Source organism: Pituophis catenifer, unplaced genomic scaffold (assembly GCF_029215685.1).
Source record: "Pituophis catenifer annectens isolate HBS135680 unplaced genomic scaffold, rPitCat1.0.hap2 SCAF_3, whole genome shotgun sequence".
NCBI lineage: Eukaryota > Metazoa > Chordata > Lepidosauria > Squamata > Colubridae > Pituophis > Pituophis catenifer.
In genome coordinates, this window is record NW_027256883.1 from 214,663,216 (window position 1) to 214,677,373 (window position 14,158).

Consider the following 14,158-nt stretch of genomic DNA (forward strand, 5'->3'; position numbering starts at 1 on the left):
ACTATCCTTCCCCTGGAGTGGGAAGGGAATGGGGATTTTGCAGTATCCTTCCCCTGGAGTGGGGAGGGAATGGAGATTTTGCAGTATCCTTCCCCTGGAGTGGGGAGGGAATGGAGATTTTGCAGTATCCTTCCCCTGGAGTGGGGAGGGAATGGAGATTTTGCAGTATCCTTCCCCTGGAGTGGGGAGGGAATGGAGATTTTACAATATCCTTCCCCTGGAGTGGGGTGGGAATGGAGATTTTACAGTATCCTTCCCCTGGAGTGGGGAGGGAATGGAGATTTTGCAGTATCCTTTCCCTGGAGTGGGGTGGGAATGGAGATTTTGCAGTATCCTTCCCCTGGAGTGGGGAGGGAATGGAGATTTTACAGTATCTTTTACAGTATCCTTCCCCTGGAGTGGGGAGGGAATGGAGATTTTGCAGTATCCTTCCCCTGGAGTGGGGAGGGAATGGAGATTTTACAATATCCTTCCCCTGGAGTGGGGTGGGAATGGAGATTTTGCAGTATCCTTCCCCTGGAGTGGGGAGGGAATGGAGATTTTACAATATCCTTCCCCTGGAGTGGGGTGGGAATGGAGATTTTGCAGTATCCTTCCCCTGGAGTGGGGAGGGAATGGAGATTTTGCAGTATCCTTCCCCTGGAGTGGGGAGGGAATGGAGATTTTACAGTATCCTTCCCCTGGAGTGGGGTGGGAATGGAGATTTTGCAGTATCCTTCCCCTGGAGTGGGGAGGGAATGGAGATTTTACAATATCCTTCCCCTGCCACGCCACCATGCCACGCCCACCAAGCCACGCCCACAGAACCGGTAGTAAACATTTTTGAAACCCACCACTGTCCTTGGCGTACAGTCATTCGCTTAGCGACGGTTAGAAATTGCAACAGCACTGAAAAAAGTGGCTTAAAAAAGGTCCTCATACTTACAACCATTGAAGCGACCTCAGGGTTATGTAATTAAAATCCAGCAATTGGCAGCCGGCATGGATTTACGACGGTTGTAGCATCCCTGGGTCGCGTGATCCCCATTTGCACCGACAAAGTCAACGGGGCAAGCCAGATTCACTTATTGACTGCATGATTCACAGCAAGCAAGGATCGTAAAATCAGGCGTGATTCCCTTAACAAGCGCCTGACTTGGCAATGGAAACTCTGCTCCGTTGTAATTTGAGGACTTACCTGTACTGAGTGTGGAAAGCAAAAGTGTGGAAGGAGTGGTCTATGGAGATTGTCCATCATCCAGGTTGTCCCAAAGGTCCTTTTTTTCAAGAAGCAACAGGACTTGTTTTTTCCTTTTGAAGACATTTCACTTCTCATCCAAGAAGCTTCTTCAGCTCTGGCTGGATGGTGGGGAAGGGAAGGATTTCTACTCCTTGCAAGACAGCTGGTCATTTGCATCCTTTTGGAGGGTCGTTGAGGCCACTTGGAGGTTTATCTGTGTCCTCAGGGTCACCTGAGTGGTGGAAATGGGCATAGAGCCTTCTTCAGATCTGCACATCAGTGGTGGGTTCCTCCCGGTTCCTCCCGGTTCCGCCGAGCCGGTAGTGGTGACGATATGACGTGTTAAAAGGCAGTGTGGTGGTAGACTGGAACCTCCAAAAACAAATGAGTAGACCAGTACAGCTCCGCAAGCAGTTAAAAGCCTGGTAGACCAGTACCTCTGCTAAATCCTAAAGAATTGTCACATGACCATCAAGCCACACCCACAAAATAAGCCACGCCCACAGAACCGGTAGTAAAATTTTTTAGAACCCACCCCTGCTGCACATGTCTCACTGCATTGTACTGTGTACCCCCAAGGAAAAAACACCCAGACACAAACTGAGCAATGTGGTATATGCAGTACAATGCAGTGAGATATGTGTAGATCTGTAGATTGGGGGAAACAAAACAGCCACTTCACAAACGCATGGCAGAACATAAGAGAAAAACCGATCAGAATTAGATTTGGTTGTCCATCTGCATTTAGAAGACAAAGACCACTCATTTGAAGACAGCAAAGGTCACATTTTGGATAGAGGGGATCGCTGGTTTGGAAGAGGGGTCAAAGAGGCCACCTATGTCCAAATTGAACAGCCCCTCCCTCGACAGAAGGGGAGGGATAGGACATCATCTATCTCAGTAGTGAAATCCAAAGTTTTTTTACTACTGGTTCTGTGGGCATGGCTTGGTGGGCGTGGCATGGGTGTGGCATGGGAAGGATACTACAAAATCCCCATTCCCACCCCATTCTGGGGCCAGCCAGAGGTGGTATTTGCCGGTTCTCTGAACTGCTCAAAATTTCCGCTACCGGTTCTCCAGAACCTGTCAGAACCTGCTGGATTTCACCCCTGATCTATCTCCAGTCTACAACACAACTCGACAGTTCCAAGAAAGACTTGAATTCATGGCTGGGACAATGCCTGGGAAAATGTAAGGAAGTGAAAAATTGACCAGAATTGAATTTAGCTCCCCATCCTGTCCTTTTTTTTCCAGATCTGGGACATCATGGATTACTGCACAGGACCGGAAGTACAAGATTCCAGACTAGATCTGGGTGAGGAATTTCTGCCCAAGAGGAACGCCTTCTGTGACTTAATCCCAGATTACTGCAGAATTGCTTCAAGTTTTTCAGACGACAGAGCAATCCAGCAGGTTAGCAGAATAACAGAGGAGTTGGGAGGGACCTTGGAGATCTTCTAGTCCAACCCCCTGCTCAGGCAGGAAACCCTATACCATTCTAGACAAATGGCTACCAATCTCTTCTTAAAAACCTCCAGTGATGGAGCACCTACAACTTCTGGTGGCAAGCAGTTCCACTGGTTAATTGTTCTCACTGTCAGGAAATTTCTCCTTAGTTCTAAGTTGCTTCTCTCCTTGATTAGTTTCCACCCATGGCTTCTTGTCCTGCCCTTCAGGTATTTCAGACAATAGCTTGACTCCCTCTTCTTTTGGGCCAGCCCCTCAAATATTGGAACCCTGCTATCATGTCACCAGTGGTGGGATTCAGCCCTCTATTATATTTTTCAGGCAAAATACCTAACAAAAATATTTCTGGCTTTCAATCTTTATGTTGCTTTATCATTTTTTTTTCTAACCACGTGTATATTTTTGCCCAAATATTTTTTTTTGCCTTTGGGCAGTTCCACCACATGTGATAGTAAGAACCCGATATCTGGTTCCATTTCCAGCATTTGGCGGATGTGTTTTTGAACATCTTTGCTAGCCTTGAGCACTGTTGCAACTTCCAACGGCCACTAAGCGAACCGTCGTAAGTTGAGGATGGACCGGTATTGACGACGGTTGCATCGTCTCATATTTTTTTCTCCTTTCGTCCAAGGTTTCCTGGATGGTTCTGCTTTCCCACAATGCCTTCCGGCTTCTCTCTTTCCCCGCAGGAATACGAAGGCTGGGTCACCAACCTGATCCCTCCCGTCTGCCTGAGTTCATGGCGGGGTCACCTAAAAAATGTGATCAGCCTCCGATACGTGGAAAAGTTCAAAGCTGTCCTCACAGCCAGCCAAGACTGCACCATTAAACTCTGGCTCTTGTCCGGAAGACACATGGGTAAGGAAGGCATTTTCATGGGTCTTGGATGGGAAGTGGGGGAGCTAGCTCGGGTGGGCCGGGGGAGGGGTGAGAAAAGGGGTTTCCCCCCCCCCCCCCAAGGAGCATTCTCCTAGCTGGTGCTTCTTGGCTGGGTTGCTGTTAGTAAGTCCTCAGCTCTACCTATCATTAAATGTGTTAGGTATTGCTGTTATGTGTTATGTATTGCTTCCTCCTCCTCCTCCTCCTTCTCTTCTTCTTCTTCTTCTTCTTCTTCTTCTTCTCCTTCTCCTTCTCCTCCTCCTCCTCCTCTTCCTCCTCCTCCTCCTCCTCCTCCCTCTCCTCCCCTCCCCCTCCTCCTCCCTATAAATACCAATCCTTCTCACACTGATAATGTTGTCTAGTTGGGACATGAAATGTCAACAAGAAAACAATATCACACTCAGAGAGCACCCAAGACCCACAGTGGTCTCCTCCTCCTCTTCCTCCTCCTCTCTGCAAATCCCATTCTCTTCTAGCACTGATGATGTTCCCTAGTTGGGTCATGAAACATCTGCAAGAAAAGCACCAAGCTCAGAGAGCACCAAGGACTCAACAGTCCTCCTCCTGAATGAAGGCAAATATACACGTCCCAGGATAATGTTACAGGATCCAATCTGGGTCATTCACAGAGTCTTCTTCCTCTTCCTCCTCTTTCCTTCTGCAAACCTCAGTTCCTTCTAGCACCGATGATGTTCCCTAGCTGGGCCATGAAACATCTGCAAGAAAACAACCAAGCTCAAAGAGCACCAAGGACCCCACAGTCCCCTCCTCCTCCTCCTCCTCTTCCTCCTCCTCTCTGTAAACCCCACTCCCTTCTAGCACTGATGATGTTCCCTAGTTGGGTCATGGAACATCTGCAAGAAAAGCACCAAGCTCAGAGAGCACCAAGGACTCAACAGTCCTCCTCCTGAATGAAGGCAAATATACACGTCCCAGGATAATGTTACAGGATCCAATCTGGGTCATTCACAGAGTCTTCTTCCTCTTCCTCCTCTTTCCTTCTGCAAACCTCAGTTCCTTCTAGCACCGATGATGTTCCCTAGCTGGGCCATGAAACATCTGCAAGAAAACAACCAAGCTCAAAGAGCACCAAGGACCCCACAGTCCCCTCCTCTTCCTCCTCCTCTCTGTAAACCCCACTCCCTTCTAGCACTGATGATGTTCCCTAGTTGGGTCATGGAACATCTGCAGGAAAAGCACCAAGCTCAGAGAGCACCAAGGACTCAACAGTCCTCCTCCTGAATGAAGGCAAATATACACGTCCCAGGATAATGTTACAGGATCCAATATGGGTCATTCACAGAGTCTTCTTCCTCTTCCTCCTCTTTCCTTCTGCAAACCTCAGTTCCTTCTAGCACCGATGATGTTCCCTATTTGGACCAAAAGAGGGTCTTGATCCGAGGGAGACCACTGTACCTCAGATAGCCGGATGTGAGTCCCTTTTTGTGAAGTGGGGTCGTGGGGTGCAGATGGGTCTGTTGATCACGTACCTGGCTCCCTGCCACGTGGCAACGACCCTGCCCGAACTCCTTAATGTTATAGCCGAGGTGGCGGCTGATACCCCCAGACTTGTGGTCATGGGGGATTTCAACCTGCCATCCATCGGTGAGACATCTGAGGTAGCTCGGGAGTTCATGGCTTCCATGACGGCCATGGACCTGACCCAAGTAATTCACGGCCCTACTCATATGGGGGGACACACTCTGGACTTAGTTTTCATCTCTGGTCAGTGGTTGAGTGGCCTTGATATAGGGGATGTAGATATTGAACCCTTGTCATGGTCTGACCACTCGCTCCTTCGACTAGACTTTCTGACCGCCGTACCCCGTCGCAGGGAGGTGGAACCGACCAGGTGGTTCCGCCCCAGGCGCCTGATGGACCCTGATAGGTTCCAGATGGAGCTTGGGCCATTTCCTGAGACTCTAGCTCACGACTCGGCTGATGACCTGGTGGCCGCCTGGGATAGTGCGGCTGCCGGGGCTTTGGACCGGGTCGTGCCTTTGCGGCCTCTGACCCGGCACCGAACTCACTTAGCTCCTTGGTTCTCTGAGGAGCTGAGGGAGATGAAGCGCCGGAAAAGACGCCTAGAGAGCGGTTGGAGGGCCAGTCGTTCCGAGTCTGACTTGACACTGGTAAGGTCTCATATTAAGACCTACCTAGTGGCGATAAAAGCGGCGAAATCTAGTTATTTTGCCGCTCTTATCGCGTCATCAGATAACCGCCCAGCCGCCCTGTTTAGGGTGACCCGCTCCCTCCTCCATCTGGGAGCGCGGGAGGACCCCTTGCAGGGCCGAGCTGAGGATTTTGTACAGTATCTGGATGATAAAATAACTCAGATTCGGGAAGACTTGGCCGCCGACTGGGTTAGTTCAGACGAGATGACTGAGGCAGGCCTTGAGAGTGTTATCTGGGAGGAGTTCGATCCTGTGGCTCCCGAGGACATGGACAGGATCTTGGGGCGGCTGAACGCAACCACAAGTTTATTGGACCCGTGTCCCTCCTGGTTGGTGCTGGCTTCCCGGAGGTTACACGAGGCTGGCTCCAGGGGATTATTAACGCTTCTTTGAGTGAGGGTGTCCTGCCGCCTGCCCTTGAAAGAGGCGGTGGTGACGGCCTCTCCTCAAGAAGCCATCCCTGGATCCAGCTGTTTTGGCTAACTATCGTCCAGTCTCCAACCTTCGCTTTATTGCGAAGGTTGTTGAGAGTGTGGTGGCGCGACAGCTTCCCCAGTACCTGGATGAAGCTGTCTATCTGGATCCGCTCCAGTCCGGCTTCAGACCTGGGTACAGCACGGAAACGGCATTGGTCGCATTGGTGGATGATCTCTGGAGGGCCCGGGATAGGGGTTTTTCCTCTATCCTGGTCCTATTAGACCTCTCAGCGGCTTTTGATACCATCGACCATGGTATCATGTTGCGCCGGCTGGAGGGATTGGGAGTGGGGGGGCACCGTTTTGCGGTGGTTCTCCTCCTATCTCTCCGACCGGTCGCAATCCGTGTTGACAGGGGGGCAGCGGGTCGACCCCAAGGCGCCTTGTTTGTGGGGTGCCGCAAGGGTCGGTCCTCGCCCCCTCCTGTTCAACATTTATGTGAAGCCGCTGGGTGAGATCATCCGTGGTTTTGGGGTGGAGTTCCATCAGTACGCTGATGATACTCAGCTGTACATTTCCACCCCAGACCATCCCAATGATCGCCTTGGAAGTGATGTCCCAGTGCCTGGAGGCCGTGCGGGTCTGGATGGGGAGAAACAGGCTCCGACTCAACCCTTCCCAAGACCGAGTGGCTGTGGCTGCCGGCGTCCCGGTATAGCCAGCTGACGCCATCGCTGGTTATTGGGGGCGAATCATTGGCCCCCACGGAGAGGGCCCGCAACTTGGGTGTCCTCCTGGATGCGCGGCTGTCTTTAGAAGGGCATATGACGGCCCGTGGCCAGGGGGGCTTTTTGTCAGGTTCGCCTGATACGCCAGTTGCGCCCCTTTCTGGACCGGACTCCCTACGCACGGTCCACTCAAGCACTCGTCACTTCTCGTCTGGACTATTGTAACGCTCTCTACATGGGGCTCCCCTTGGGGTACACCCGGAGGCTCCAACTGGTGCAGAATGCGGCTGCGCGGGGGATTATGGGAGCGACGGGGCGCTCCCATGTGACTCCTCTCCTGCGCGAGCTGCATTGGCTTCCGGTGGGACTTCCGGGTGCGCTTCAAGGTGTTGGTGATCACCTTTAAAGCGCTCCATGGCTTAGGGCCAGGGTACTTACGGGACCGCCTTCTGCCACCAATAGCCTCCCACCGGCCGGTTCGCTCCCACAGAGAGGGCCTCCTCAGGGTGCCGTCGGCCAGACAATGCCGGCTGACGACCCCCAGGAGGAGAGCCTTCTCTGTGGTGGCACCTACCCTATGGAACAATCTACCCCCAGAGATACGAGTGATCTCCGACCTTCGGATTTTTCGTCGGGCCCTAAAAACTCATTTTTTCCAGTTAGCCGATCTGTCTTGATTTTAGGGTTAGTTTTTAAAATTTTAATATTGATTTTAATTGACAAGTTTTAAATTATGGGCCAAATTATAAATTATTTTAACTTTATTTTAAACTGTGATGTTTTGTATAGATGTTTTTATCTTGGCTGTTCACCGCCCTGAGTCCGAAAGGAGAAGGGCGGTATAGAAATTTGAATAAATAAATAAATAAATAAAACATCTGCAAGAAAACCACCAAGCTGCCATCTGTCAGGAATGGTGTAAGGTCTCCTGCTTGGGCGAGGTAGGGGGATTGGGGTTAGACTAGATGACCTACAAGGTCCCTTTTAATCTGTAAGAGTAAAGAAGAGTGGACATGCGATAAAGCAAAAAAATAAAAATAAAAATTGGAGTATGATTCATATTTTAATACAAAAATTTTTTGAACATGGAGATAAAAATGAAACCAGAACTTTTCCTTTTGGGCTCGATGAAAAAAGAACTGGAGAAAAAAATTTGGCACTTCGTTATTTTATATGTTGACGGCAGCCAAGGCTGTTGCATGCCCCAAAATGGAAGGCGACTTCGATTCCTACCACGGACGAATGGCTGCAGAAGCTGATGGAGTCGGCTGAAATGGCAAAATGGACTCCTTTGATTAAAGAAAAGAATATAAAAGTACTTTTGTTTCCATTTGGTGCTTGAAGTGGAACAGAATAAAAGTTTGATTTTGGGTTTTACCGAGTAGATTGATAGATCTTTACAGAAACGGCTGGTTCATATTATTAAGAAAAAGCAAAAAGTTGTGATTTGATGGTAATGCCTTAGTTTACTGCAACAGAGAGAGTCAGAAGTCAAGGTTTCTTTTTTTTTTTTAATTTGATTTATATGCCGCCCTTCTCCGGAGACTCAGGGGGGCTTACAATGGCCTAAGCGAGTGGTCCCCAACCCCCGGTCCGCGGACCGGTGCCGGGCCGCGAAGTACCTGGCACCGGGCCGCGCAGCGGCCGGGGGACAGGAACGCTTCAGCACAAAGGCTCCTGGGCCGTGCGCAATGGGCCTGCGCAAAGGCTCAGGCTCCTGGGCCGTGCGCAATGGGCCTGCGCAAAGGCTCAGGCTCCTGGGCCGTGCGCAATGGGCCTGCGCAAAGGCTCCTGGGCCGTGGCCCCACCCCTGCGCGCGCTCAGCGGGCCGCGGCCCCACCCCTGTGCGCGCTCAGCGGGCCGCGGCCCCACCCCTGCGCGCGCTCAGCGGGCCGCGGCCCCACCCCTGCGCGCGCTCAGCGGGCCGCGGCCCCACCCCTGCGCGCGCTCAGCGGGCCGCGGCCCCACCCCTGCGCGCGCTCAGCGGGCCGCGGCGATAAAAAGGTTGGGGACCACTGCGCTAAGCAATAGCCTTCATCCTTTTGTATATTTATACAAAGTCAGCTTATTGCCCCCACAAACTGGGCCCTCAATTTACCTACCTTAGAAAGGATGGAAGGCTGAGTCAACCTTGAGCCTGGCGAGATTTGAACTTACTAATTGCAGACAGCTGGAGTTAAATTACAATGCATTAGTCTGCTGCAATGCATCCAGGCTCCTTTTCTTCTTTCCTTCTCCTCCCTCACTTCTCTTCCCCCTTTTCCTCCCCACCCTTTTCCAATTTATTTTTTGTATTGTGTATCTTATTTTATTTTATAACCCAATAAAAATATTAAACTCAAAAAAAAAAAAGTTTATTTCTGGGTTGATTCTTAGGGACCTTCGGACAGTCATTATGGAATCTGGGAATATCACACTTAATTCCAGCAGAGGTCCCCGAGGAAATCCGTCACGTGGCATCTCTACACACCCTCAAGGTTCTCAATGAGGGCCGGCAACCTCACTGGGAGTGAGTAAATGGACTACGTGGCCCATAATGCACAAGTATATAATGTAGAAGTATAGAATAGGTGGTACCTTGCTCAATAGTAGTAACTGTGAGAGGGATCTTGGAGTCCTGGTGGACAACCATTTAGATAGGAGCCAGCTGTGTGCAGCAGCTGCCAAAAAAGCCAACACAGTTCTGGGCTGCATCAACAGAGGGATAGAATCAAGATCACCTGAAGTGTTAATACCACTTTCTAAGGCCTTGGTAAGGCCACACTTGGAATCCTGCATCCAGTTTTGGTCGCCACGATGTAAAAAAGATGTGGAGACTCTAGAAAGTGTGCAGAGAAGAGCAACCAAGAGGATTAGGGGACTGGAGGCTAAAACATATGAAGAACGGTTGCAGGAACTGGGCATGTCTAGTCTAGTGAAGAGAAGGACCAGGGGAGACGTGATAGCAGTCTTCCAATATGTCAGGGGTTGCCCCAAAGAAGAGGGAGTCAAACTATTCTCCAAAGCCCCTGAGGGTAGAACAAGAAGCAATGGGTGGAAACTCATCAAGGAGAGAAGCAACCTGGAACTAAGGAGAAATTTCCTAACAGTGAGAACAATTAACCAGTGGGACAACTTGCCTCCAGAAGTTGTGAATGCTCCAACATTGGAAGTTTTTAAGAAGATGTTGGACAACCATTTGTCTGAAATGGTGTAGGGTCCCTTGCTTGGGCAGGGGGTTGGACTAGATGATCTCCATGGTACCTTCCAACTCTGTTATTCTGTTATTCAGTGGAACCTCCAGAAGCTGTGGATGCTCCATTGCTGGAGGTTTTAAAGAAGAGATTGGACCACCAAATGACTGGGATGTTATAATGTCTCCTGCCTTGAGCAGAGAGGTTGGATTAGAAGACCTCTGAGGTCCCTTCCGGCCCTAGGATTCAATGTTCTAAATTCTATGGGACCTTCTTGAGGTGCTCATGGTACATTCCTCCCTCCTTCTTGGTCTCCCCCAGGAGCACCCGCAAAATTGTGAAGACCCTGAGCCAGCAGAGGAGACAGCAGTCCATTCTGATGGACTTGGTGAGTCCCAAGTCCTCCCTCAGCATCGAGGCTGTGGAGAAGATGCAGGACCTCATCCAGAAAGAGACGTGGATGACCCGGTATAACGACGAGCAAATCGAGGCTTCCTTTCAGAGATGGGAGGAGTCTGGGAAGGTGAGTTTCTCTCTCTCTCTCTCTCTCTCTCTCTCTCTCTCTCTCTCTCTCTCTCTCTCTCTCTCTCTCTCTCTCTCTCTCTCTCTCTTTGTCTAACTATTTTTGTCTGTCTGTCTGTGTTCTGTCCCCATACCACACACGCACCCCCACAGACGGCCCGGAGTTAATAAGCCACACGACAAAACTCTTTGAAGAGAAAGCTGGCAGCAACCCAGTGGCTAGCTGCCAATTCAGACTTTACTCACACAAAACAAAGATTAGACTGCAAGCATTCCGATAAAACAGGCAGAGTTTCAACAATACAAGAATTAATCCAAATGCAGTCCGATAAAGCAGGCAAAGTCCAGTAACGCAGTGATCATGGAGTATTTCCAGTTTTTGCTCGTCACAAACTGAACCGGCCACCACACCCACATTTATACCCTGTGGGGTGTGGTCCAGTGACTCAGCTAATCTCTGGCACGCCTTCCCCTCTGCTGCGCACGCTTCTCCCTGCGCCTCTGCCGAGGGTCCAGCCAGCGCTTATCTTCTTCGTCGCTGTCCACCTGTGGCTGCGGGGACGTGCTTGGCTCTGGGCCTATCTCTTGGCCTTCGGTGTCCTCTGGAGGCATTGCCAGAGAGGAGGGTCCTGGAGAGGGAGGCCTTGCCAACTCCTCTCCCTCACTCTCAGAGTCTGCATCTGTCGATAGCCCAGGCTCAGGCAACAGAGCCACAACAGTCTATCTGTCTCTCTCCTATTCTATTCTATTCTATTCTATTCTATTCTATTCTATTCTATTCTATTCTATTCTATTCTATTCTATTCTATTCTATTTTCCATTTAATTCCATTCCATTGCGTTCCATTCCATGTTTCCTCTCCTCTCCTCTCCTCTCCTCTCCTCTCCTCTCCTCTGTTCTGTTCTGTTCTGTTCTGTTCTGTTCTGTTCTGTTCCGTTCCATTCCAGACAAATGGCTGTCCAATCTCTTCTTAAAAGCCTCCAATGATGGAGCACCCACAACTTCTGAAGACAACTTCTGTTTCACGGGTTAATTGTCCTCACTCTTAGAAAAGTTTCTGCTTAGTTCCAAATTGCTTCTCTCCTCAGTTAGTTTCCATCCATTGCTCCTTGTCCTAGCGTCTGATGCTTTGGAGAATAGGTTGACCCCCCTCTTCTTTGGAGGAGCCCCCTCAAATGTTGGAAGTGTGCTATCATGTCATCCCTAGTCCTTCTTTTTTTTTCTAGACTGGCCATACTCAATTCCTGGAACCGTTCTTCATACATTTTAGTCCTCCAGGCTTTTAATCCTCTTAGCTGCTCTTCTCTGCACTTTTTCCAAAGTCTCGACATCTTTTTTTGTAATGTGGTAAGCCATGAGTAACATATCCTGGTTTGTTTGTCCACCTGCAGAAAAGCGACATCCTGGGCCACGCCTACAAGCAGAAGTCCCGTCGGCCTTTGCTGAAGCAGCTTCCGGAGGTGAAGGCCTCGGTGGCCAACAAGGACCAGGTGAGCAGAGAAAAGGGAGCTTTGAATGAAGGTGGAGACTTTGGAATTTCTCTTTGAGGGCCCACAGCTCATATGAGCCAACTTCTGGAGTGGGCCAGGAGTTCACCGATGTTCCTGGTCCCACCATCTGCTGAAGCTTCCAGAGATCATTTCTGGTTCAAGGTTTACAGTTTTCTGTTGTGTTGTCACTGAATGAAAGGTTTGTGATAGGATTTTGGAATCCTTGGTGCTCTCTGATCTTGGTTGGGGTTTTTTCTTTTTTTGCAGATGTTTTGTTACCATACTAGGTGACATCATCCGTGCTAGAAGGGAGAGAGGGTTGTGGGGAAGAGGAGGAGGAAGAAGAGGAGGAGGAAGAGGAGAAGGAAGGCGGGAGGAGGAGGAGAACTGTTGTGTTCTTAGTGCCCTCTGAGCTTGGACCTTTCCTTGAAGATGTTTCATCACCAAACTTGGTACTGTCATCAGTGTCAGTAAGAAATGGGATTGAGGAGGAGGAGGAGGAGAACCGTGGAGTTCTTGAAGCTCTCTGAGCTTGGTTTTCTTACAGACATTTCCCCCAAAGGTGCTTTTTATCCAGAGGCAACTGAACTTTCTTGGTTTTTCTTTGAAGACGTTTCACTTCTCATCCAAGAAGCTTCTTCAGCTCTGACTGGATCATGGAGAACGGAAGGATTTATACTCCTTGCAGACAGCTGGTCGTTTGCATCCTTTCAGAGAGTCATTGAGGCCACTTGGAGGTTTACCTGTGTCCTCAGGGCCTTCTTGGTCTTGTTGAAAGAACTGTGTTGTAGACCGAAGTTAGCTGGTGTCGTATCCCTCCCCCTCTGTTGCGGGAGGGCTGTTCAGTTTGGACACAGATGGCCCTATTTGACCCCTCTTCCAAACCAGTGGTCCTCTCTGTCCAAAATGTAGACTTTGCTGTCTTCAAAAGAGTGGCCTTTGTCTTTTTAAATGCAGATGGATGTGTCCTGACCTAGGCTCCCTTAAAAAGCAGGAAGCAGAGGCTTGGCCCTGGCAAAACCTCTTTTATTTACATGACTGTGAATTACTTTCATTCGCAGTCAGCAAGGCCTGTCCGAACAGTCTTTCAGAGGAATATTTATCAACACAGACCTTATCTCGCTTGGCAAGTTGCCACCTAACTTGTTTCCAAATGCAGTACAAGGCAAAACTTGGCACGGAGTCTCTCAGAGTCACGGAACGAACAAATTGTTTCCTGCAAAAGCCCACTCCCTGTCCGCTCCTCTTTTGTTTCCTATGGGAGGGGCCAAACACCTCCAAGGTGTGGCTTTACTCCCAAGTCGGCCCTGCTTTCTGAGTTGTTCTTGTCTTCTGGCAGCTCTGCGCATGCGCACACTGGGGACAGGCTCCAGCTGTTCCTGTGCCTTGCTGTGCCTCCAACGCAGAGCCCTTGTCTAAGCTTTCTCCAGCCCCCAGAACTGGCCCAAGTTACTCTCCAACTGTTCTGCCCCAGGTACGGACCCCAAAGAACGCAGCACACACAAAGTCTGTTCAAACCTCAGTTTACTAAATAAACCAGTCTTTTACAACAACGGCTGTTAATTAATTGCATTAACAGCCGCCAAGAATTCAAAGAATAACAACAGAAAGCTTACTATGGTTGGCAGAATGCCCAGAAGCAATTTGCAGGAAGCTGATAAGATAAGCAAGACAAAACAGGAAGATATATGAACTAAGTTGTTTTCTGCAAATTGCTTCAGTCGTTGTTCCTCCTTAAATAGGCTAAGGAAGTGGCCAATTAGCCCCAAGCCTTACTCTTGAGGAGACCTCCTCCTGAGGAGCCACTCCTGCCTTTTGGCAGCTCTGCACGCCCGTGCATTGAGAAGAGGCTCCTCTTTTTCCTCTTCACTTAAGGGAGCTTCTGGAGGTTCTGAAGGCCCTGGCTGAATCCCCCCTCTGGCACCACATCTTCTCCAGCCTCCTCATTGTCCGACTCGAGTGCCAGCTGCACAGGCTGCTGGCGCAGCACCACACCAGCCTCCTCACTGTCCGACTCTGCTGCCAGCTCTACTGGCTACCGGTAGGGCACAACAGGATGGCCGAATCTAGTCCTATGTAGTCCTAGTTCT

General features: G+C 50.0%; 1 protein-coding gene across 1 annotated transcript in view; it reads left to right on the forward strand.

The window, feature by feature from the left end:
- Window positions 1-14,158, forward strand: part of EFCAB8 (EF-hand calcium binding domain 8) — a 61,210-nt gene that overhangs the window by 46,287 nt on the left and 765 nt on the right. The window contains exons 22-26 of the mRNA XM_070941855.1: window positions 2,474-2,632; window positions 3,376-3,544; window positions 9,260-9,392; window positions 10,378-10,579; window positions 11,970-12,068. Coding sequence (XP_070797956.1) covers window positions 2,474-2,632; window positions 3,376-3,544; window positions 9,260-9,392; window positions 10,378-10,579; window positions 11,970-12,068 — 762 coding nt within the window. The remainder of the gene's footprint in view (window positions 1-2,473; window positions 2,633-3,375; window positions 3,545-9,259; window positions 9,393-10,377; window positions 10,580-11,969; window positions 12,069-14,158) is intronic.